At 48.8% G+C, this 24,970-nt stretch overlaps 1 protein-coding gene across 1 annotated transcript; it reads left to right on the forward strand.

Annotated features, from left to right (window-relative positions):
* Positions 1-771: 771 nt before the first annotated feature.
* Positions 772-24,970, forward strand: CLEC19A (C-type lectin domain containing 19A). The gene is made up of 5 exons (XM_047839338.1): positions 772-867; positions 11,858-12,023; positions 19,409-19,502; positions 23,433-23,562; positions 24,839-24,970. The coding sequence occupies exons 2-5, from the start codon at positions 11,860-11,862 to the stop codon at positions 24,916-24,918; spliced, it is 468 nt and encodes a 155-aa protein (XP_047695294.1). The 5' UTR covers positions 772-867; positions 11,858-11,859; the 3' UTR covers positions 24,919-24,970.

The raw sequence follows: 24,970 nt of genomic DNA on the forward strand, positions 1-24,970 counted from the left end.
GGTGGTATCTCATTGTGGTTTTGATTTGTAATTTCCCTGATGATGAGCAATGTTGAGCATTTTTTCATGTGTCTGTTAGCCATCTGGATGTCTTCTTTGGAGAAGTGTCTAGTCATGTCTTTTGCCCATTTCTTCACTGGAGTATTTATTTTCTGGTGTTGAGTTTGATACGCTTTTTATAGATATTGGATACTAACCCTTTATCTGATATTTCATTTGTAAATATTGTCTCCCATTCTGTCGGTTGCCTTTTAGTTTTGCTGATTGTTTCCTTTGCTGTGCAGAAGCTTTTTATTTTGATGAGGTCCCAGTAGTTCATTTCTGCTTTTGTAAAAAAATACTTAAGTCCGGGCAAACCACACACTAGAACTATGCATGAATGATAACTTTTGCTTCTCTTTGTTGAGCACTTATTCTGTGTCAAGAACCTCCTACAGGCACCTCCTTTAACCCCTAAGAAACCCTGAAAGGTGGAGGGATGGGGAGGAGGTTAACTCACTTAGGTCTTCCTAGGCAAGCAGCTAGTTCTTTTTTTTTTTTTTTTTTTAATGTTTATTTAGTTTTGAGAGAATGACTGCACGCAAGCAGGGGAGAGGTAAAGAGAGTGAGACAGAGGATCCAAAGTGGGTTCTCCACTGACAGCAACGAGCCCGAGCCTGGTGAAGGGCTCGAACTCGCGAGGCATGCGATCATGACCTGAACGGAAGTCGGTTGCCCAGCCACCCAGGCCCCGCAAGCAGCTAGTTCTAATGCCTGCAGGGCCGTGGTGGAGGGACAGCTGAGCCGAAGCAAGCCTCCCGCCTGCTGTGGACTTCCGACTTCCGACTTCCTTCCGCACTGGGCTCCGACTTGCATTTTTATCTTCTGGTATGTATGTATTTCCTCTACAGGATCCAAGATACTTTCTTTCCTGTGACAGGCCCAGATACAAACTCTGTTATTATCCCATCTTACAGAGGAGAAAACTGAGTCTCACAGAAGTGAGCACATGCCCAAGGCCACGCAGTGGCTCAGAAGCAGGGCTGCGGGTTTCTCTTAGTTCCCCGGAGGGGGCTGACCCCGGCAGCCTTCAAGCTGTCACTCGGAGCTGTCTCCAGCAGTGCCAGTGCCGGGAGGAGGGAGGAGAGAAGGGAGGGGAGGAGGAGGAGACTGGGGTCTACCCAGTGAGTCCGGAGCTCCCAGCAATTCTCGCCTGCGCCCAGAAGAGCTCCCAGAAAGGCTTCTCTCCTCCACTCAGGCCTGGAGGTGGCTTCCTCGGGGTTCAGGATGCAAAGGTGGGGGTTGTGGGCCGCGGCCTCACTGACCCTCCTTTCTGCACAGGCTTTTCCACAGACGGACATCAATATCAGTCCAGGTGAGCATAGGGGCCAGGGCCGGAGCAGGCGGAGAGGAGGACACCTCACAGATACTTGAGGTTGTATCCGTGAGGCCTGCCTGGGCTGCAGGCCTGCCTGACCCACGGTGTGGCGGGAGCTGAGCTGGGCCCCCCCCCCCCCCCCCCAGCCCTTCCATCTCCCCTCCGGGGCCCCAGGGGCATTGTGCTAGGGTCATGCCCCAGTTTAAATCCCAGTTTTGCAACTTAAAAACTGTGTGACCTTGCCCAAGTTTCTCAACCTCTCTGAGCTCAGCTTCCTTTGGACAATGGGGGTGAGAGTGGCACCCTCTGGGGCTACTCTGCAAGGGAAGTCGGATAAAGTGGGGGAGTACTTCAGGCTTGGTGCCTGGCACTGTAGGAAGATCTGAAAAGGCTGTTTCTGTTAGGGATTTGGCACCTGGGCTCCCCACCCCCACCCTGGCTGTGGCAGCTGCCCCCAGGGAGCTTTCGGACCTGATGCTGCGCCACCACCGTTGGGCAGGCTGAGGGGACACAGTTGTCCCTCTCGTGACCTCCCTGGAGGTCACTGCTCTGTGGCCCACTTCTGAGGGTTTTCTGTGTCCCTGGGAATTCGGACCTAGCAGCCTCTGGTGTATGGCATTCCAGTCTCCAACTTGAAAGTCTCAGGGCTTCAAATGAGCTCAGTTTCAAATGAGCAATGCAGAGGCTGGGGGCTCTTTCTGAGAGACCCGTCCGGGTGGGAAGATTCCTGAATCCTGCAGCCTGCTCAGGGCTGAGAATCTTGCCTATCACCTCTGCCGCGAAGGTTATTTCCAAACGTTGTTTAAAATATATGAAAATAATAATAATAATTATTATTAATGGGGTGCCTGGGTGGCTCAGTCAGTTAAGTGTCCGACTTCGGCTCAGGTCATGATCTTGCTTTTTGTGAGTTTGAGCCCTGTGTTGGGCTCTATGCTGACAGCTTGGAGCCTGCTTTGGATTCTCTGTCTCCCTCTCTGCCCCTCCCCCACTTGCACTCTGTTTCTCTCTCAATTAATTAATTAATTAATTAAATAATACCTATAACCAATTAAGATTTACACAGCCCTTACTATATGCCGGGCATTGTTTTAAGCACTTTTTTGTGTGTATAGATTTATTTAACCTTCACAATAACTTTATGGCAGAGATACCGTTTTGATCCCCATTAAAGTATGACTAATAATGAACTACTTGTAAGACTCCCATAAGACCACATTATTGGGCTGTTACAGTGTTGGGACCAACTTAAACAGTGGGTGATAGGGTTACCAGAGAAAATGCCTGGTGCCCGTGTAAATTTGTATTTCAGGTAAACAGTCATCTTTCAGCATAAACATGTCTCAAATATTACGTGGGACAGGGGCCTGGAATGCTCAATCAGTTGAGTGACTCTTGATCTTGGCTCAAATCATGATCTCACAGTCTGTGAGTTCGAACCCTGCTTCAGGCTCTCTGCTGTCAGCGCAGAGCCCGCTTCAGATCCTCTGTGCAATTCTCTCTCTACCCCTCCCCTGATCATGCTCTCTCTCTCTCTCAAAAATAAATAAAAACATTTTTTAAAAAAATTATGTGGGGGGCGCCTGGGTGGCGCAGTCGGTTAAGCGTCCGACTTCAGCCAGGTCACGATCTCGCGGTCCGGGAGTTCGAGCCCCGCGTCGGGCTCTGGGCTGACGGCTCAGAGCCTGGAGCCAGTTTCCGATTCTGTGTCTCCCTCTCTCTCTGCCCCTCCCCCGTTCATGCTCTGTCTCTCTCTGTCCCAAAAATAAATAAACGTTGAAAAAAAAATTTAAAAAAAAAAAAAAAAAATAAAAAAAATAAAAAAAATAAAAAAATAAAAAAATAAAATATATGAAAATAATAATAATAATTATTATTAATGGGGTGCCTGGGTGGCTCAGTCAGTTAAGTGTCCGACTTCGGCTCAGGTCATGATCTTGCTTTTTGTGAGTTTGAGCCCTGTGTTGGGCTCTATGCTGACAGCTTGGAGCCTGCTTTGGATTCTCTGTCTCCCTCTCTGCCCCTCCCCCACTTGCACTCTGTTTCTCTCTCAATTAATTAATTAATTAATTAAATAATACCTATAACCAATTAAGATTTACACAGCCCTTACTATATGCCGGGCATTGTTTTAAGCACTTTTTTGTGTGTATAGATTTATTTAACCTTCACAATAACTTTATGGCAGAGATACCGTTTTGATCCCCATTAAAGTATGACTAATAATGAACTACTTGTAAGACTCCCATAAGACCACATTATTGGGCTGTTACAGTGTTGGGACCAACTTAAACAGTGGGTGATAGGGTTACCAGAGAAAATGCCTGGTGCCCGTGTAAATTTGTATTTCAGGTAAACAGTCATCTTTCAGCATAAACATGTCTCAAATATTACGTGGGACAGGGGCCTGGAATGCTCAATCAGTTGAGTGACTCTTGATCTTGGCTCAAATCATGATCTCACAGTCTGTGAGTTCGAACCCTGCTTCAGGCTCTCTGCTGTCAGCGCAGAGCCCGCTTCAGATCCTCTGTGCAATTCTCTCTCTACCCCTCCCCTGATCATGCTCTCTCTCTCTCTCAAAAATAAATAAAAACATTTTTTAAAAAAATTATGTGGGGGGCGCCTGGGTGGCGCAGTCGGTTAAGCGTCCGACTTCAGCCAGGTCACGATCTCGCGGTCCGTGAGTTCGAGCCCCGCGTCGGGCTCTGGGCTGATGGCTCAGAGCCTGGAGCCTGTTTCCGATTCTGTGTCTCCCTCTCTCTCTGCCCCTCCCCCATTCATGCTCTGTCTCTCTCTGTCCCAAAAATAAATAAATGTTGAAAAAAAAAATTATGTGGGAGGTAGGCTTAAAATTAGTTGTTTATCTGAAATTCAGATTTACCTGGGCCTCCTTCTTAATCTGGCCACCCTGATGGTGGGAGATGAGTTCATTCAGGCAAGTGTCGGGCTCCAGTTCTGTCATAAAATCTCTGAGCATCTGTCTCAGTCAGCTCTGGCTGCCATCACAAAGTACGATGGACTGGGTGGCTTCGACAACAGGAATCTGTTTCTCAAAGTTCCTAGGCTGGGAGGTCAAGGTGCTGCCTGATTCAGTTCCCTGGTGAGGGCCCTCTTCCCGGTTTGCAGATGACCACCCTCTTGTTATGTCTTCCCATGGCAGAGAGAGAAAGAGCATGTGCACACTCTGGTCCCTCTTCCTCTTCTTTTTTATTTTTATTTATTTATTTGTATTAATTTGTTTAATGTTTATTTATTTTTGAGACAGAGACAGAGTGCAAGCGGGGGAGGGGCAGAGAGAGAGGGAGACACAGAATCAGAAGCAGGCTCCAGGCTCCAAGCTGTCAGCACAGAGCCCGATGCGGGGTTCAAACTCACAAGCGGGAAGATCATGACCATGAGGTGAAGTTGGATGCTCAACCGACTGAGCCTCCCACGCACCCCTCTCTTCCTTTTCTTATAAGGACACTAGTCTCATCATGGGGGTCCCACCCTCCTGACTTCATTGAACCCTCATTACCCCCCCCAAAGACCCCACTTAACCATTATATTGAGGGTTAAGGCTCCAACATATGAATGGGGGAGGAACAGGGGGACACAAACATTCAGTCCATAATAATGGTCTTTCATCCTTGCTCTTATGGCTCAGTTTGTGCATCCATGCAATGGGCAAGCAGGAGAGAGATGGACAAAATATCCTTGAAGTCTGCCTTGTATATTCCAGTCTTTCCTTTGTATCCAGTGTGTGGAAAGGGCCTGAGGCTGAGTTTGCAAGTGGAAACAACTGGGGAGTCTCCTCTCTCTCTCTCTCCCTCTCTCTCTCTCTCTCTCTGCTTATGCTCCTGGCATCTCTGAGCGTCAAGTTTCCTCCTCTAGAAAGTGGGGATAATTAGCAGTGCCTACGAAACATTTGGGGGATCTTCAGTGAGGTCATGACGTGAAGTGCTTAACACACGGTAAGTGCTTAAAAACTGAGTTCTTACCGCTAGTACTTCTGTTACTGCAGTTGTTGACGAGATGATAGAAATGGCCAGAGACGGTCTTCTGCTGTGACAGAAACCTCCATTGGAGAAAGGAACTTCCAGACATCTCTCCCCCAGCTCACCCCCAGCTCAGCTGAGAGGGGCACTGAGATCACTTCAAACCCCGGCAACCTTGGAAAGCTCAGAACTGAAATTGGCAGGAAGGGTTGGGGAATCCATGGAGCCCAACCCTTCGATATTACAGGTGTGGAAGTCGAGGCCTACAGAGGCCAGTGACCCTGCCATGGTCATCATCTGTCCAAGTGGTAGTTCTCCTTCTCTCCAGGTTCCCAGCCCAGCAGAAAGTCTAGTTGGGGCCTGGGCAGACAGATCTTCTAGAGGAAAGTGACTTCGAGTCAGAAGAGAACGTGTGCGTGCAGGTGTGTGTGTATGAGTGTGCATGTTGATGTGTGACTAGGGAGGGCTCATCTTAGGGTGTCAGGGGGCCCCTGCAGACCATGAAGCTGAGGGCACAGTCAAAACCCTCCTTATTGAGAATGGGCCTAGTTTATCCTCCCCTGGATACTCCCAACTTTTCCTTGCAGAAAAGAGCATTGGTCATATTATTACTGATCCCAGCGCTCCTAACCTTCCATGCACGTGAAGATATATGCACACAGTGCATCGGAGCCACACCTCTAGATTTGCTTGAGATCACTTTAGACACTTCTGGAAGGCTTGGGAGGCTTTAGCCAGACTACAGCCTTTCCGTAAAACCTTTTCTCCGAACCTGGCTTTGATCACATTGTTTAAGTGGATTAATGAGTGTAAAGTGCTTAGAAGGGAGCCTGGCACCTAGTAAAAGCTATATAAATATTTGCCATTATGATTCTTCAACCGTTACCAACAAGTTTCATTTCCTGGCTCCTGAGGCCAAGTACTCTTCACAGCAAAGGACATTCCAGCAAAGCGTTTGAAGTCTGAAGCTCACTGGCTGCTTCCGCAGGCCCCCGGGGGTGGGCAAGGGGGAATCGGGCTTCTCTTTCCTCCAGGAAGCTGGCACTGTACTCACAGCTCCAGGCAGGTTTCGGGGCCCAAGCTGTCTCTGTAGTAGTAATATCTAATGCTTACTTGGATGCCAACCATGAGCCAGGCCATGGCTTCCCTGTGAAGTAGGCATTATCGTCATGTCCATTTTTATTTATTTATTTTTTTTTTTTCAACGTTTATTTATTTTTGGGACAGAGAGAGACAGAGCATGAACGGGGGAGGGGCAGAGAGAGAGGGAGACACAGAATCGGAAACAGGCTCCAGGCTCCGAGCCATCAGCCCAGAGCCTGACGCGGGGCTCGAACTCCCGGACCGCGAGATCGTGACCTGGCTGAAGTCGGACACTTAACCGACTGCGCTACCCAGGCGCCCCAAGTCATGTCCATTTTTAGATGAGAAAACAGAGGCACAAAGCACTGAGTGTCCAGCTGGGGCCGTTGGACTCCAGAGTCCACGCTGGAGCATGGAGGTCTGAGCAACTGGATGTCCCTACTTCTTTGAAGACATCTCAGAGCCTGGATCATAGAGTCAGATCCCAGAGTGCCGCATGGACGCTCTGGCCCGTTCCCCACCCCTCCTCCACGGTCACGGAGCCCTCTGCATATTTCTGAAGTGCATCTCATTGCCATGTGTGTGTTCCTCTCTCCATACTGAGCGACTTGAGGTCACAGACCTCAAAGCCCAGTAGGCACCCAGGAAACATTGAATTATTTGCTTAATTAACTTTTGGTCTTAGCTCAGGCTGCTATAACCTATGGTGAAAACACCATACACTGGGAGGCTGAAATAATAGGAATTTATTTCTCCCAGTTTGGGAGCCTGGGAAGTTCAAAATCAAGATCTTGAGCAATTTGGTTCCTGGCGAGTACTCTCTTCCAGATGCTGTCTCCCCTCACAGTGGAGAGAGGGGGGTGGGGGTGGGGGGCTCTGTTCTCTCTTTCTCTTCCTATAAGAGCACTTATCATAGGTCCCCCCCCCCCCATGAACTTATCTAACCCTGATCACCTCCCAAGTGCCCCATGTCCAAAGACATTGAAGAGTTAGGGCTTCAGCAATGAACTGTTAAATTTGGTGTTTGGTATATTTGTCTTACAAATGAGAAAACCAAGACCAGTAAAAAAAAAAAAAAAGAGGTTTCCTGGAGGCACTTAGTGTTTAGGGATGTCTGAGTCCATCCTGATACCACCACCATTTGCTAGCTGTAGGGGCAAGTGACTTCAGCTCTCTGAGCCTCAGTTTGCTCAGCTGTAAAACGGGCATGATACCGATACCCCTCCAAGCCTGATCTGAGCAGTTATACACTCACCACCCAATGACTGGCTGCTGCTATTAAGAATGTAAGACATTTCCCAGTGCTCTTTCCTCTGTATCTTGTGGCCACGAGAGTGGCCCAGAGAAGGGAGAGCAAAACTCGGGCATGAGAAGCCCAGGACCACCAGTGCGGATCCAGGACTCACTAGTGGAGGAGGACGGCCTGACAGCGGGCTGTGTGAACCAGGGAGGCAGCGGGAAGTGAGGCAGCCCTCCCAGAGGCCACCTTCCCGGTCTCCTGGGACATCTGGGGCCCAGGAGTGGGGGTGGGGCTGGGGGTTGGGACGTGGCCCCCAGAGCCTCCCTCACCGCCCCTCCTGGCTGGCTCCCAAGGCGGATCTGGGCGGGAGGCAGCGTGGTAGTGCACTGTGGGCGGCTGGATTGGTGCCAGGGGAGCGAGCAGCCAGATTGAGTGGGAAGGTGACAATTTCTTCTTTTAAAAAGAGAGAGAGAGAGAAAAAATGAGGCCCGAACTCCACTGGTGTGTTCTTTTTTCTTCGCAAGCTCAGAGCTCCCAAAGACTTTGACTCCCACCCCAGCTGGGAGACCTTGGTGGCCTTTAGTGCTGCTAACTGAAGGAAAAGACCACTGCAGGCTCCCGGTTTCCAGAGCAACGAGCCCTTTTGTGCATCCCCTCCCCTTCCTTCCCCTCCACCCTCCCTCTGCCACCTCTGGCCTCATCTCTTACCTTCTCACCCTCTCCGATTCCCAGCTTGGCTGAACCATTTGCAGTTCTCCAAATGTTCCATATTCTCTCATACCCCCAGGCCTTTGCACCTGCTGTGTCCTCACTGGAAACATGTTCCCTGACTCTTATCTTTGAGGACTCAGTTGAGACATCATCCCCTCCCAGAAGCGTCCCAGATCTCCAAATCCTAGGTGCCACTTTTAGGTGCTCCTGTGGCAACACCCTGAAGTTTCCCCATCTGGGAAGGGGGCTCTGGTGTCCTGTCCTAATCAACCCATGAGCTCCTTGAGGAGACAGTTGGAGTGGCCACCAGTTCAACTAGGGAGACAAAACGAGTAAACAAATAAGAGCCTCCAAAAATAATTTGGGGGTGCTCCCTCAAGTTTTTGCCAGCATGACCCACATCCACAAACGACATAATAATTTATTTCTGTGCTTATTTTTCTTAAAAAGTTTTTAACATTTTACTTATTTTTGAGAGACAGAGGCTGAGTGCAAGCAGGGGAGGGGCAGAGAGAGAGGCAGACACAGAATCGGAAGCAGGCTCCAGGCTCTGAGCTGTCAGCCCAGAGCCAGACGCGGGGAGCCCACGAACCATGAGACCGTGACCTAAGCCAAAGTTGGACGCTTAACTGAGCCACCCAGACGCCCCCATTCTTATTTTTCTTTATGTCAATCTTGTAAAACCCAAGTGATCAGAAGCCCCCTCTGTGTAGCTGGCCACGGTATCTCCAGCTAACTGCCTGAGCCCAAGTGGGTGCTCAAATAGAATTTGTTGAATGAAAAAGGAAATGAATGAATGTCCAGACCATCAAGACTGAGTCAAAAGGAAATGGGCTTAAATCCGACAGGAATCTCTAAATTAGGTCTGGAGCCATACAGCCTGGCTTTAAAAACCACCTCCGCCACTCAGCTGCTGTGTGATATTGGGCATGTTACTCAACCTCTCTGTCCTTGGTTCCTTCCTCTGAAAAACTAGAGTGATTGTGGTATCTACCTTGTAGGATGTGTGAAGACTAACTGAGCTGATATGTACAAAGAGCCTGACACCATGCCTGGTTCAGGTGACAGCCAGTGGGGTTGGTCCTGTTTGTTACCATCATTACCTGCCATCATTACCTGACTCATCAAGCTGTAAACCTGTAGAAATCCCTTTGTGAGAGAGACACAGATTAGTGAAGGCTACTTTGGGGTTCAGGCTGATAAAAGGCCTCTAAGATCCTTCTAGTCTCAGTTTCTAGAAATCCCAGAGGGAAGGGGGGTGTGGGATACCAGGCAGGGTGGAGTTCATTATCCCATGTGCAAACACGTGGCTTTTTGCCTCCCAGATCCTTCCAATTAAAGGCCTTTGCCTGCCCAGGTGGAAAAGGGAATAATTGAGCAGTGACCTGTCACAGCCCCATTTTCTGGTATGCTTCACCCCAGGCATCCATAACCACCATTTGTTCAGTAGACAAAATCAAAGGAACCAGGAGGGTGAAGGAGGGAGCTTGTTTTCCACAGGGAGACCTGCTTTGGAAATATCCACCAGGCTTTAGGACCCAGGAGAAGCCTTTGGACCTTGGGGAAGAGGGGAGTAGGAACCCTGGCCGCCTCCTTTCCCCTTCCAGCCCCTTTCATTTAATTATTAAAGTCTTTCTGCATCTTCAAAGGTAGTGCCACAAAGTTCCTACAAAGAGCTCAGCAACATCCACTGTTTCAAGAGGTGGAACAAAGCAGGACTGATGGTGTGGCTGTCTGGGGCCGGGGAGGAAGGGCAGTTCTGGTCAAATGAGAAAGCCCAGTGGCTCTGGTCAGTGATGGGAGACATGGAACCTCTCTGCTTAGCGTAGCTCTCTGGATTAAGACATCTGACTCTTTCCCCCAGATAAATGCGCATGCACATGTACACACTCTTGATTTTGCACTTCATTTCAGGGGACACAATGGATCCCCGAAACCCCATCAACCCCGGCTATGAAACCCTGAGCTAATCATTAATAATCATACTATTACAGAGCAATCCATGGACGCCAAGCATTTGGCGAACTTCTATGAAGTAAGGTGCTGAAAGACAGTGAACCATTCTCAGCCCCGTTGGTGTCCCATGATGAGGCATCACGTGGACTTTCAGATCAAAGACTCTGGTGTCAGGAGGTTCGGTTCAAATCCCTACCTGCCACTTGCGAGCAGGATGACCTTGGGCAAGTCACTTAACCTGTCCAAGCCTCAGTTTCCCTGTAGGTGTGTGACACATTACAAATGCTTCATAAATGTTGTCCACTACTTTATTATTCAAGAGCTCAGCCAGCTGTTACAGTGGCTTGAAAGGCAAAGATCCCACACCCTTGGGGGGCCACAAAAGGGGCCCCAGAGATCAACCAGTTTGACAGCTGAATGTGCCATTGTCACCTGGCATGTTAGGCACAGAGCTGGCGGCTGGGACCCGGACCTCCAAAGTCCCAGTCCAACAGATGTTAGCCCTGCCCCCCCACCGTGGGTGAGCTACCTAACATAGCTCAAGGCAGGTTCTCATTGTGCCTTCTTCCTCGCAAACCAGTTATCTTGAGTTGTGGTTTCCAAAAAAAAGATATCTCCTAAGAGGCCTTCAAGGGGGTTGAGGCTTGGAGGAACTTTATTGTCTCAAAAGTGGATTTCCATCTGTGCGTTTTCAGAATTAAGGATGCTTCCTGAACCCCAGTAGTTCGATGGGCTACAGATATAAATAGTCTTGGCTATCGTTTGTCAGTAAACACGTGGAGAAATGTCTGCCCTCACCACAGAGCCCAGAGTTGCACATTGAAACAAGACACCTTTTTTTTGCTTATAAAATTTGCAAAGATTGCCATTAAAGTGACAACACCCGGCACTGGCGAGGGCACTGTGAGATGGGCACTCTCAGACATTACTGTGGGAGGATAAATTGCTTTCAGGAGGCAATTTAGCAAGTTGTATCAAAGCCTTAAAAATCTCTCCTTGGAAAATCTTCAGAAATGCTGAAAAAAGCTTGATGTACGAGGCTGTTCATCTCAGCATTATGTGTATTTGTTTTTTAAAAAAGGGAACCAGTCTAATTATCCACAAATAGGGGAATGATTAAATAAACTCTAGGGGAACCACTCCGTGGAGTATTCAAGAGCTATTTAAAACAATGTTTATGAAAATTTATAATAACAGGAGGGGAATATATTCTAATTTTTGGAACTCTGAATATTGACAGGTATGTAAAGTACAATATAATAATTGAATTTTTACAAATCACTGCGTTCAAGCATGATACGAAGAAAAACACACCAAAGCAGTAACATTTTTCAAGTGTTCTACAATGAGCATATATTACTTTTGTCATTTGGTAAATTTTAGGTACGCATGTATTTTTTGGACCTCAAGCACAGAATGTTACTAATCACAATGGGACATGTTTTACTTTCACTCTTGAAAAGGTGTCACAAGCTGTAGGAACAATGTTTCCGCGCTACCAGCCCTCCCGCCAGTCTCTTTCTCTGCCCACAGCCATGCCCGAGCTGCCCCCGGCTTCTCTGTGCCCACTATTCTGGATGGAGTTCAAAGGCCACTGCTACCGATTTTTCCCTCTCAATAAGACTTGGGCCGAGGCTGACTTCTACTGTTCTGAGTTCTCCATTGGCAGGAAATCTGCGAAACTGGCCTCCATCCACAGGTGAGTGGACATCCGTCCCCCATAGCCCAACCAAGCACCCCCTTTGGAACGGAGAGTGAAAACTGGCGTTTCTCACTGGTGTTTCTCTTTGGTAATTCAAGCTAACTTTGATCTAGCCCAATTTCTCATTGAAACGGATCCGGCCTGGGGGGCTCGGTCGGTTAGGCGTCCAACTTCGGCTCAGGTCATGATCTCATAGTTCATGGGTTCAAGCCCTGCGTTGGGCTCAGTGCTGACGGCTCAGAGCCTGGGGCCTGCCTCAGATTCTGTCTCCCTCCCTCTCTGCCCCTCACCCACTCCTGCTTTGTCTCTCTCTCTCTCTCTCTCTCAAAATTAAATAAACATTAAAAAAAGAAGAAAGAGGGGCGCCTGGGTGGCGCAGTCGGTTAGGCGTCCGACTTCAGCCAGGTCACGATCTCGCGGGCCGTGAGTTCGAGCCCCGCGTCGGGCTCTGGGCTGATGGCTCGGAGCCTGGAGCCTGCTTCCGATTCTGTGTCTCCCTCTCTCTCTGCCCCTCCCCCGTTCATGCTCTGTCTCTCTCTGTCCCAAAAATAAATAAACGTTGAAAAAAAAATTAAAAAAAAAAAAAAGAAGAAGAAGAAGAAAGAAACAAACCGATCCAGCCCAATTTGTCATTGAAACAGTTGAAGGCGAAGCGTGTAGCATGGGAAGCTAAGAGCTGCTACAGGATCCGCCTTCACATGTGACAACACGGGGCTTGACCCTGCGATACAATGTGCATAATATATATACCAAGAATATAATACAAGGAATAATAACTGACGTCTATTTGCTGAGTGTTTGTGTACAGCATCATTTTGAAGCTCTCTCAAACCATATTGGGTAGGTAGTATCTTCCTTTGCACAGACACGGAACCCGATCCTCCAAGAAGGTAACTGGCTCAAAGTTACATAGCTTTAGAGTGGTGGAGCTGGGATTGGAACCTGAACAGTCGAATGACCACCCACCAAGGCCACCTTCAGCATTCCTCTGTGTCTCCTAAGCCCCAGCCACATTGACCGTCTCAAAGTTTTACGGTCTGGTGCAACCGTTTTACTCCTCCAGACCTTTGCACATTCTGTTCCCTCTGCTGGGAATTCCCATCCCCTTCTCCTCCGTCTCTTCACTGAAGTCACCCTAACTCCGTGGCACCGTAATTGCACTCATTGCCCACCTTTCCTGGAGCCCATTTTTCATCACCTTTTATTTATTTGTTTGTTATATTTATTTATTTATTTATTTTGAGAAAGAACAAGCACGAGCTGGGGAGGGGCAGAGAGGGAAAGGGAGAATCTCAAGCATGCTCTGACATTGGGCTCGATCTCACGAACCGTGAGATCGTGACCTGAGCCAAAATCAAGAGTGAGACGCGTAACCAACTGAGCCACCCGGGTGCCCCTTCATCACCTCTAACTGACTTGCTTTCACACCCGACGGCCTTGCCGATGTATGGCTTCTTTTCAAGGATCTCAGAGACTTGAAGTCAGAAAGACAGTTGGTTCTTTATGCTTTAGAGTCACGGACTTTTGTTAAGAACAGAGAAGGGGTCCTGTATCTTAGGTTTTTTTTTTTTTTTAATGTTTATTTTTGACAGAAAGAGATAGAGAGCGTGAGTGGCGGAGGGGCAGAGAGAGGGAGACAGAGAAGCAGGCTCTGCACTATAAGCCCGACATGGGGCTCGAACTCATGAACCATGAGATCATGACCTGAGCCGAAGTCGGACACTCAACACACGGAGCCGCCCAGGCACCCCCGTCTTAGTTTTTAAATGAATCCTCCATGTATTCAGCCAACAGATACATAGAGCTCCCACTGTATTCTCAGTGATGCTGAAGAAGATGGGAGGCAGTCATGGTCTATTAGGAGAACGGGAACCACTTCAGACATGCAGAACAGAATTTAATACGCACGAGTGATGGAATCTAAGATCGTAATGAGGCAGTCTAGAGATTCACAACAGCAGGAAGCCAATTCCACCCCTAATGGGAAGGCAAACCAGTCTCATAGAGCTGGAGCCACCAAGGCGAGGCAGCCCCCGCCAGCGACTCCCGAGGCAGGGAGAGAAATACCGGGCTTCTCTCCGCTTCTCTCTGCCCCCTTCCTCTTCTGGCCCTTCCCACTGCTTGGGGGGAAGCTGACAAGAAAACGTGGGAAAGGCAGTCTTCAGGGCAAATCCGCTGTGATACAGGCAGAGCACAGGACCGGCCCGCACACCGGTGGATCAAAGAAGTTGTCAAAACTTTCAAGGCTGTAGAGGAAAATGAGATACTCGGAATAAAGAGTACATTTTTAAATGATTCCAAGTGAAAATTTCTCTTTAGCCAGCCCACAGGCAGGACAGTTCAGCCACTCATGGTGCTTATAACCTCAACCTTAGCTAGGCATCAGCAAAGATTCTGGGCAAATGTGGGGAGTTTCCAGGCAATTCTTGACCCAATTCTGGTCCTTTGCTGCCTCAACCTACCTTCTTCCTGTCTTCTCAACTCCGAATGCCCCCTCTTTTTCCTTCTTGTACTACTAACATTCTCTCCCTTTCCTCTCTTTTACAGGTAGTTTTCCATTTTGGTATTAATACTTTTTTTTTTAAGTTTATTTACTTATTTTGAGAGAGAGAGCAAGTGGATAAGGGGCAGAGAGAGGGAGAGAGGGAATCCCAAACTCTGTCAGTGCAGAGCCCAACGCGGGGCTCAAACTCATGAACCATGAGATCATGACCTGAGCAGAGATCATGAGTCAGAGACTTAACCGACTGAGCCCCCCCACCCGGGGCATCCCGGTCTATGATACTTTTATGAAAACATTTTGGAAAGTTGGATCTGAACAACTCCTTAACCTGTTGTATGTGAAGTTCAGTTCACAGAAAGCTAGACGCTATTATAAAATCCCTAATTACATCTTGTCTTTGAGACACAATCCAATTCTATATTTCTGGTGTTTTCTTCATGCTTTTATTTTTTTCTTTCATAATTAAACACACAATCAGCTTATGTCTGTCTGTGAAGCATCTGATTGAAATTTAAGATCCTCATACTTTCTGCTTACCTAATCATTTCCTCCTTTGTTTTAAGAGGCAGTTGAGTTGAATTAAGTTCAACTGCTCTATGCTCCTTATTACTTGCAGTAGCACCTTGGGCTTCTCTATGTTCCAGTTATTTTGACCAGTTATGGGGAAAATGCAATGAAATATAGAAATTTCTTCCCAAGCAGGTGCTGTTGAACAAAGATGACAAAGTGCTAAAATGGCTAGGCGGCCACTCTACCCGATGACTGCTCAACGTGTATGCTCAGCAGTCAATGTAGGAGACCCCAAATTGTGCGTGAGAGAGGCGTGTGGGGATGCCAGTGCTTACGCAGCGGGGCAGGACCAAGCTCAAGGACCCACTAGGGTGAAAACACCCTGTCCCCAGAAAGTGGATTCCCTCACACGGCGGAACACATACTCTTGGAACATCAATGTTGAAGACAGCCCTGCTGATGTCAAGTAGAAGTAAGGTTTGGTGTTGTTTATGTGGTCCCTGTGGCTGATTTGAGGACACCAGACCTTAAGAAATAGAGAAATAAACCAACCAGCCTGCCTCTGGGAAGTCAGAAATGTGTGCTCCAGGTGGTCCGGAGTGGATAGGGGGTATTCAGGGAAGGTTTCCTGGAAGGACCATCTTGGATCAGGATATTCAAGGATGAGGAAGCCTAAAGAATGGAAACAGCAGATGTTCCAAAGGAAGAAGCAAGGACACTAGACTCAGACAGTCCTGGACTAGTCCCAGCTCTGCCACTTCCTCCCTACACCGTCTGACCAAGGAGACCAAGCATCTGAAGTTCTTACAAAGTTAGCTCGTCACTGAGTGCTCAAGAGAGGGAGCCATTAATAGTTCCGTTTATTATAATTCTAGGCATCTCAAGGGGGCCAGTTCTTACTTAAGGTTCCCATGTCAGATCGTCTTTCTGAGGGCCAGCAAGCCCTGCCCCACTCACCCTTTTTCCCTTCCATTTCCTCCAACGGTATCTCGGTTCCTAGTCCATTCAGGCTGCTGTTACAAAAACAAGACAGACAGGGTGGCTTACAAACAACAGAAATGTATTTCTCCCAGTTTGGTGGCGAGAAGTCCAAGCTAGGGTGCCAGCTTGGTCAGGTTCATAGTGGGAGAGCCTGCTCCCTGGTCCACGATGGCCATCTTCGAGCTGCATCCTCACCGGGGAAGGGGTGAGAGCTCTCTGGCATCTTTTCAGGGCACTAATCCCATTCATGAGAGCTCCACCCCCATGACCTAATCACCTCCCAGAGTCCCCACCCTCTAATACCATCACAATGGTATGAACATAGGAATTTGGGTTCATATATTCCCAACATATGAATATGGAGTTTCAACAAATGAATTTGGGGGAGACCCAAAGATTGAGTTCCCAACTGTATCTGCAGCTCCCTGAATGGGATTGCCTGCAGCACGGTGTTGAGAAAGATTCTGAGTGCTTCTGGAACGGAGTGGCAACGTCTTCCACAAACACAGAACGAAGCAGAATAAACGTGGGTGCTCTGATTGGCTACCAGGGCCTCAGGACAAAGGGAATTTAATAGGGGGCATTTTAGACAAGGTGGCAGCCCGTGGAGAGTGGCCATCCGGTGAAGCCGATGACAGCAGATACGCTTTGTTGCAGCATAAAGGGCACCTCACCAGAGTCCCGTTTTAAAGTGAGTTATTTGCTGGTTATTCGGTCTGAGGCTGCTAACTATGACTTGATAAAGATTTCTTGAACATACTGAAGTCTACCTTAATGCCACGTGGAAGCCGAAAATGGGACCCCTGGTCTGGTGGGATCTGCCCCTCTGGGTCTGTGAGCTCCTTGAGCCGAGTCTATTGTGTGTCCGTTGCCCTCACCTCCCTTACCTGCCCTTCTGGCCTCTGCCGATGGTAGCAGGGCGCTGGGTGAGCTGTTCCCTTCCCCAGGCTCTTCAGTGCAGCAGCTTCAAACATCAGGTCCACCCTCAACTATAACCCAAGAAGGAAAGGCCACGATGGACCCTGCAGCCTTTTCTGCACACCTGTCTCCATTTATCAGGGAGGGCAGTATTTCCCAGACGCCCCTTACAGAAGTCCGCTTACATCCATTTGGCCCACCTGGGGTTGATGGCCAGTGGTGGCTGAAGAGGAGGCTAGAAAGTGAAACCTAGCTTTCCTAACTTCTTTTTGGGTGGTGTTTTTATTTGAGAGAGAGAGAGAGAGAGAGAGAGAGAGAGAGAGAGAGAAAGCATGTGGGCATGCTCAAGCAGGGCAGAGGGGCAGAGGATGGGGTGAGAGAGAGAGAGAGAGAGAGAGAATATCTCTAGCAGGCTCCCTGCTCAGCGGAGAGCCTGACTTGGGGCTCAATCCCACGAACCTAGGATCATGACCTGAGCCGAAATCAAGAGTCAGATGCTCAACTGACCAAGCCACCCAGGTGCCCTTCCTCTCCTAACTTCTTATGTAGGCAGCAGGCAAAGAGACCAGAAATGGCTATGGAGTAAGCAACCAGGGGTGTCCACCCCAGTGTCCCATTGATATGACAATGCAAAAAAAAAAAAAAAAAAAAAAAAGGCAATACGGTGACTTCACATATGCAAAACATGCAACACGGTACCTGTCATGAAGTCAGCGCTCAGGAAACATTTTAATGATCCAAGGAAAATCTCTATGTGTCTATCTCTCTATCCATCCATCCATCTCCATTTCTTTGTTGCTCTGGGCAGCAGACTGCTTTCAGTGTCCTCCACCGATGTCTTTTGTTAGGTGAAGTATTTTCTGAGTTCTTTGAAATAGGAGGTGAGGGTCCCCCAAGAACACACCAATGCCTTCTGCTATGGTTTGAATATTTGTGTCCCACCCCCCAAATTCATAGGTTGAAATCCTAATGCCCAACGTGACCATATTCGGAGGTTGGACATTTGGAGGTGATTAGGTCATGAGGTGAAGCCCTCATGAATGAGATTAGCACCCTTTTTCTTTTAATGTTTATTTGCTTATTTTGAGGGTGAGAGAAAGAAAGAGAGAGAGAGAGAGAGAGAGAGAGAGAGAGACCCAAGCAGGCTCAGCATGGAGCCTGACACGGGGCTCAATCCCATGACTCTGGGATCATGACCTGAGCCAAAATCAGGAGCCAGATGCTTAACCGACTGAGGCACCCAGGTGCCCCAGAATTAGTGCCCTTATACAAGACGCTCCACATTGCTGTCTTGCCCCTTCCTCCTCCGTGTGAGGACACAGCGAGAAGTCTGTGACCCAGAAGGCCCTCACCTGACCATGCTGGCCTCCTGAACTTGGACTTCTAGCCTCTAGAACTGTGAAAAATAGATTTCTGTTGTTTGAAAGCCATCCAGTCTATGATATTTTGTTACTGCAGCCTGAAGAGGCTGACACTTTCTAAGCGGGGGTGGCCTGTTAACCAAAGGGCTTTGGTGTTGCTGAGTGGGCTATGCGAGCTCAAGCCCGGAGCCGAATTTTCCAGGGAGGCAAAAGATTTTGGAGGCGGTATGTGAACAAAAACCTGGTAGGATATGTAAGGACTGGCAGCATAGGAGGGCTTCTGAGAGAAAACGAAAGTGTCTAGTGGAGATTTCCATCAAGTTATTTGATGTGCAGAGCGCATGAGAAACCCCTTTCTCTGTCTCTTCATGATATTGTCAATATAATCCACCTCATTTGCTGGGGTGTTTGAGACAGATGCAAATTTTTAGGATGAATAGTGGGGCTGAGATCTGCTTTGAACTGGCATGGATCTGATCCGGAGGTGGCCATGAAAAGACAGTCACATATGGGTGGTGTAATTAAAAAAAGAAAAAGAGGGGCGCCTGGGTGGCTCAGTCGGTTAAGCACCCGACTTTGGCCCAGGCCTTGATCTCACAGTTTGTCGGTTCGAGCCCCATGTCCGGCTCTGTGCTGACAGCTCAGAGCCTGGAACCTGCTTCAAATCCTGTGCCTCCCTCTCTCTCTGCCCCTCACTCGCTTGTGCTCTGTCTCTCTCTATCTCTCAAAAATAAATAAGTGTTAAAAAAAATTTTTTTTAAATAAATAAAAGAAAAAAAGAAAAAGAAGGAGGGGCACCTGGGTGGCTCAGTCGGTTAAGTGGCCGACTCTTGAGTTCAGCCCAAGTCATGATCTCATGGTTCATGGGTTTGAGCCCCGCATGGGGCTCTGCGCTCACAGCGTGGAGCCTGATTCAGAGTCTCTGTCTCCCCTCCCCTCTCTCTGCCCCTCCCCCACTAGAGTGAGCTCTCTCTCTCTCTCTCTCTCTCTCTCAAAAATAAATAAATGTTAAAAAAGAAAACGAAGGAAAAAACAAGGATTGCTTTCAGTTTTTGGCTCTGTCCTATGAACAGAGACGAGTAACACTACTGCGTTTCTTACGTTTGCAGCTGGGAAGAGAATGTCTTTGTGTATGACCTTGTGAACAGCTGTGTGCCTGGGATCCCAGCTGACATCTGGACGGGGCTTCACGATCACAGACAGGTAAGGAAGCAGGGGCCATCAGGCCCTCTTGGCAGCTGCAGCCAGGATGCCAGTTTGACTTAGCCGACCTTTCACCTGGGGCCCATACGGCAGGTCACTGCGGCGTGCCCAGCACGTGGAGAGAAACCAGATACCGGGATGCCCCAGGTAGAAGGTAGTGTTGTGAAAGAGTATATGACGGGGACATAGCAGGATCAGGGAAGGCCTCTGTTTGGGTGTGAGTTCCCAAAACAGTGGACACAAAAATGTGACTAGATGTGTAAAATATTTCTGAGGGGGAAAGATCTGTGAGGGAGAAAAGAGGAGGGGACATAAGTGTGATGATAGCACAGTTCTGAGAAAGATTTGGCTAGGCCAGTGGGGAGTCCTCAGGCAAAGGATGGTCACTAAAGGAACCCCGCCTGGGGCAGGAATGGGCCGGCACCAGCACCCCTGAGTACCTGCTGAGTCACTGACTGACTGGGCACAGCCTGGAGGAAACCTGGTCTGGCTGTGAACGCAGCGGTGAATCCGAAGGGGCAGGGGAGCTGAGGCTGTGGGTCAGCCGTGCTCCCTGTAGCTGGTCCTCCTGAGGGAGTTCCAAGCAGTGCACTTCCGTGGTTGCCACAGCCTCCCTAAGTTAAAGACATTTAAGCTGGTATCTAATGGATAAATAGGAGTCAGCCAGAGGAAGAGCATTCCGGGTAGAGGGAATAGCATGGGCAAAGGTCCTGAGGCGTGAGAGATCATGACCTATTCGAGGACCTGAAAGACAAGTGGGTCTGGGATGCAAAATGGGGCAGGGGTCGATGGAATAATGGTGAAGAGCAAGGCCAGATCTCATACCTGGCGACATCGCAGCAGAGTCCCCCTGGGAATTCTGTCCCCAGACTTTCCCTGGGGGAGCTGAATACTGTCTCTGTTTTGCATGTATGCTACCAGCCCTGCCCCCAGAGTACTGCGGGGAATAGGGCTCCGGTTCCAGCCCCCGTCCTGCCTCTTACTGGCTGGTAGGCGACTCTGGGCAATTTTTTTTTGTTGACCTCTCTGAGCTTCAGTTTCCTCAGCTATAAAATAGGGGTAATGATAACAGTGCCTTGTTATGAAAAGTCAGTGAGCTTAGCCTGGCACTTGGGACACTCTAAGAGCTCACTAGGGCTGGTAGAAGTCACTGTCAAATAGCAGAAGCAACAGTAGTAGCCAGACTCAACAGAGATGGATATATATATATATATATATATATATATATATTTATTTTTTTAACGTTTATTTATTTTTGAGACAGAGAGAGACAGAGCATGAACGGGGGAGGGGCAGAGAGAGAGGGAGACACAGAATCTGAAACAGGCTCCAGGCTCTGAGCTGTCAGCACAGAGCCCGATGCGGGGCTCGAGCTCACGGACCATGAGATCATGACCTGAGCCGAAGTCAGACACTTAACCGAGCCACCCAGGCGCCCCGGATATATATTTTTTTAAATCAATAGAATTCATCTTGCAAGAACCTACATAGAAGTTGTAATTGAAAAAAAAAAACAAACCCACAATGGGCACCTGGGTGGCGCAGTCAGTTAAGTGTCCTACTTCGGCTCAGGCTGTGATCTCATGGTTCATGAGTTCGAGCCCCTCATTGGGCTCACTGCCATCAGCACAGAGGCTCCTTGGATCCTCTGTCCCCCTCTCTCTCTCTCTGGACTTCCCCCGCTCATGCTCTCTCTCTCAAAAATAAATAGACATTAAAAAAAAAAGAACCGCAAAATTTCTATTCGTAATAGTAACTTTCAAATGGGATTATAGGAGCACCTGGGTGGTCCGGTCAATTAAACATCCCACTTGGGCTCAGGTCATGATCTCACAGTTCATGAGTTTGAGCCCCACATCAGGCTTGCTGCTGTCAGTGCAGAGCCTGCTTGGGCTCCTCTCTCTCCCTCTCTCTCTCTGCCCCTCCCCCACTCACTCTCAGAAATAAATAAATAAATAAATAAACAAACAAATAAATAAATTTAAAAAATGGGATTATAGGGGCGCCTGGCTGGCTCAGTCAGAAGAGCATGTGACTCTTGATCTCAAGGTCATGAGTGTGAGTCCCACGTTGGGTATAGAAATTACTTAAGTAAACTTAGAGAAAAAAAGGATTGTGAATACACTTAGGGTTTAAGGAACTTGTATTACAATAATTGAGTGTAGTAATAACAAACAATACAGTAAAAGATCTTGTTTTTTAAAATCTTCCTTGCAGGGCACTAGCTAAGTCCTTTGTGCCCTTTATTTCATCACTGCTCACAACAGCTTTCTGAGGGAGAGACTAGCTCCATTGTAAAGGTGTGGAAACTGAGGCTGGGGAGGTTAGGTAACCTGTCCAGATGGCAGTGAGGAGGTGGGTAGCATCTAGCTCTAGCCTCTCTCTCAGAAGCAGCATGCTGTTTCCATTATCTGATGCCACCTCCGTAATCATCAGTCTTTCGGGGGAGACTTTTCTGAGGACTTGAATAAATGCAGAAATGGCTCGTGTTCCAGAACATGGCAAGGATATAGTTCTTTCCACAGTTAATTTGCACATTTATTTTAACACCAATCAAATTCCCAACAGGAGTTTTCTTGTAATTGGACAGAGAAGTCTCACATCAGGCAAGAAAAATACACAGTACAGGGACAAAAGGAAAGAAATGAAGGGTGACTCCGGTCTGCTGGTAAATTGAATTAAAAAAAAAAAAAAGTGTAGTAGTTAAATCTTGGGCACGGAGTCTCACAGACCTGGGTTTGAATGCCAGCACCAATGCTTTATTAGCTATGTGAATTTGGCTAGGCCAATCTGAATCTGAGTTTTCTCATCTGTGCAATAGACATGACGATGCCTGCTTGGACGACGGTGGGGAGAAAACAAGTAGAGCCCCGATGGCAACTAATGAACCTTCAATAAACAGCAGCTAGTAGTGATGGTATAATAGCAGTATCTCGCATCAAACTGAGGACTTTTTAAAAATATTTTAATATTTATTTTTGAGAGAGAGAGAGAATGTGAGACACAGACTCCGAAGCAGGCTCCAGGCTCTGAGCTATCAGCGCAGAGCCCCACGTGGGGCTCAAACCCATCAACCAGGAGATCATGACCTGAGCCAAAGTCGGAGGCTTAACTGACCGAGCTACCCAGGTGCCCCTATATATTTATTTTGAGAGAGAGAGAGAGACTGGGCGAGATGGAGGGAGAGAGAGAGAGAGAGAGAGAGAAAGAATCCCAAACAGGCTCCATACTGTCAGCACAGAGCCCAACTCAGGGCTCAAACTCAGGAACCTTGAGATCATAACCTGAGCGGAAGTGGGAAGCTCAGTTGAGTGAGCCCCCCAGGCACCCCAGGACTTTTTAAAAAGTTTGTTTGTTAAGATTCTTTTTTTTTTCCAACGTTTAATTATTTTCTTTTTTGGGGGGGGGGACAGAGAGAGACAGAGCATGAATGGGGGAGGGGCAGAGAGAGAGGGAGACACAGAATCTGAAACAGGCTCCAGGCTCTGAGCCATCAGCCCAGAGCCCGACGCGGGGCTCGAACTCACGGACCGCGAGATCGTGACCTGGCTGAAGTCGGACGCTTAACCGACTGCACCACCCAGGCGCCCCTTGTTAAGATTCTTTTTGAGAGAGAGAGAGAGAGAGAGAGAGCTCATGAGCATGCAGGCTCATGCGCGCCCACGAGTGGGGGCGGGGCAGAGAGAGAGAGAGGGAGAGAGAGAATACCGAGAAGGCAGGGCTGGATCCCACAAGCTGTGAGATCATGACCTGAGCCCAAATCAGGAGTCCAAGGCTTAACGGACCGAGCCCCTAGGCGCCCCCAAAGTGAGGACTTCTGCACTGTTCCATATGGAGGCGTTAGAATGTCAGCCCTGAGCTGGGGCTGGCTCTGATGCCAGATCTTTCTCTCACGGACTGGGTTCCTCCACTCTGGATGGGACTGCCCAGGAAGGGCAGTTTGAATGGACCGACGGCTCCTCCTATGACTACAGCTACTGGGACGGAAGCCAGCCGGACGACGGCGTCCACAAGGACCCAGAAGAGGACTGCGTGCAGATATGGTACCGACCCACCAGCGGTGAGTGCCCGCGAGATCAGGGCTTTTGCAGGGGTGCTGGGGAGGAGCCGGGGATGGCAGAGAGACTGCCTGCCCCCCACTTTCCTGGGCGTTAGGGGGCTGGTGGGGGAGGAGTGGGCGGGGTTGGGGGGCCGGGCCCTTCTCCGCCCTGGATACAGTTTAAACAGTAGGTAGCGGGGCATTGTTGACCTGCAGACCGTGCTTGCATTAAAAAGATACTAGAGGCAGAAGCATGGGGCAGGTTGGAGGGGCGGGGTCGCACAGACTGTAGTCAAAAGATGGTGCTTCTGTGTCAGCTCCCCAGTGCGCTGGAGTGCCAGCCGCGACCCCAGGCTCGTGCTCCTATCAGAGCAGAGGTATGCCTGGAGAAGCACCGAGGTGGAAGTAGTGAAAAGGATATACACCTGGGTCCAAGCTCTTGCCTTGCTGCTTTCTAGCTCTGTAACCTTGCAGGGAATCACTTATTCACTCTGAGATTCCGCTTCCTCTTCTGTAAAATGGATTTAGTAACCGTTCTACCCACAGGGCAGACATGAGGATTATAGGAGGCACAGCTGATCCAGCTGTTCTCCGAACCCCAGCTCCACCCCGTATTAATCACGTGGTCCAAAGTGAATGCCTTAACCTCCTGGCTCAGAGTCTGCATCTGCAAAATGGGCTAATGATACTTAACGCACAAGGTTGCTGTGAAGAGGAAAGAAGCTAATGTACATAAAGTGGCCACAACGATTTGCATGTGGTATTAGCAATCACCGCCATCAGCATGAGCAACATCATCACTCCTCAACCCTATCTGGAGAAGTGAAAATGATTCATATTCTCATTTTGCAGATGAAGAAATGGAAGCTCAGAGATGTTAAACAATTTGTTCTTGGTCACACAGCAAGTAGTGAAATGGGTTTCAAACCTGGATCTACCAAAGTCCAGATTCAAGCACCCAACTCCTGCTCCTCCTGCGCCCCTTTTTCTTTTCCTGATTCGAATAGGGAGGTAGGGAACAGGGACTTGCTATCCTGGGAGCCAGTCTGGAGCCTGGGAGTCAGAGCTGGGCCAAGCCCCTGGGTAAAGGGTGTCCTGCCCCTCCACAGCAGCAAGTCAGGACCAGCCTTAGGAGAGAGAAGGGCCGGACAGCAGCCTCATCAAGCACCAGCCAGAAAGGGGTGCCAGTGCAGGCATGAGGCCACGGGAGAGGGCTTTTACTCCAGTGGGGCGGTGAGGTTACTTTTACTGTGGTAGGTGGACCCTCACCCGGATTCTGTGCTTCTTCTCACTGCAGCTCTGAGGTCATGGAATGATAACACATGCAGCCGCAAGTTCCCCTTTGTCTGCAAGATCGCGTCTCTGACCATTCACTGAGCCGGTCTTGCCCCGTCAAAAGTGAGCCCAACTCCAGCACATCATGTAGGTA

This window comes from Prionailurus viverrinus, chromosome E3, assembly GCF_022837055.1.
Source record: "Prionailurus viverrinus isolate Anna chromosome E3, UM_Priviv_1.0, whole genome shotgun sequence".
Taxonomy (NCBI): Eukaryota; Metazoa; Chordata; class Mammalia; order Carnivora; family Felidae; genus Prionailurus; species Prionailurus viverrinus.

Bases quoted from the DNA above. Each gene is read 5' to 3' on its own strand.
- CLEC19A (XM_047839338.1), top strand. From the start codon at position 11,860: ATGCCCGAGCTGCCCCCGGCTTCTCTGTGCCCACTATTCTGGATGGAG. The intron at 12,024-19,408 runs GTGAGTGGACAT...TTACGTTTGCAG, and splicing joins AAACTGGCCTCCATCCACAG to CTGGGAAGAGAATGTCTTTG. The intron at 23,563-24,838 runs GTGAGTGCCCGC...TTCTCACTGCAG, and splicing joins ATGGTACCGACCCACCAGCG to CTCTGAGGTCATGGAATGAT.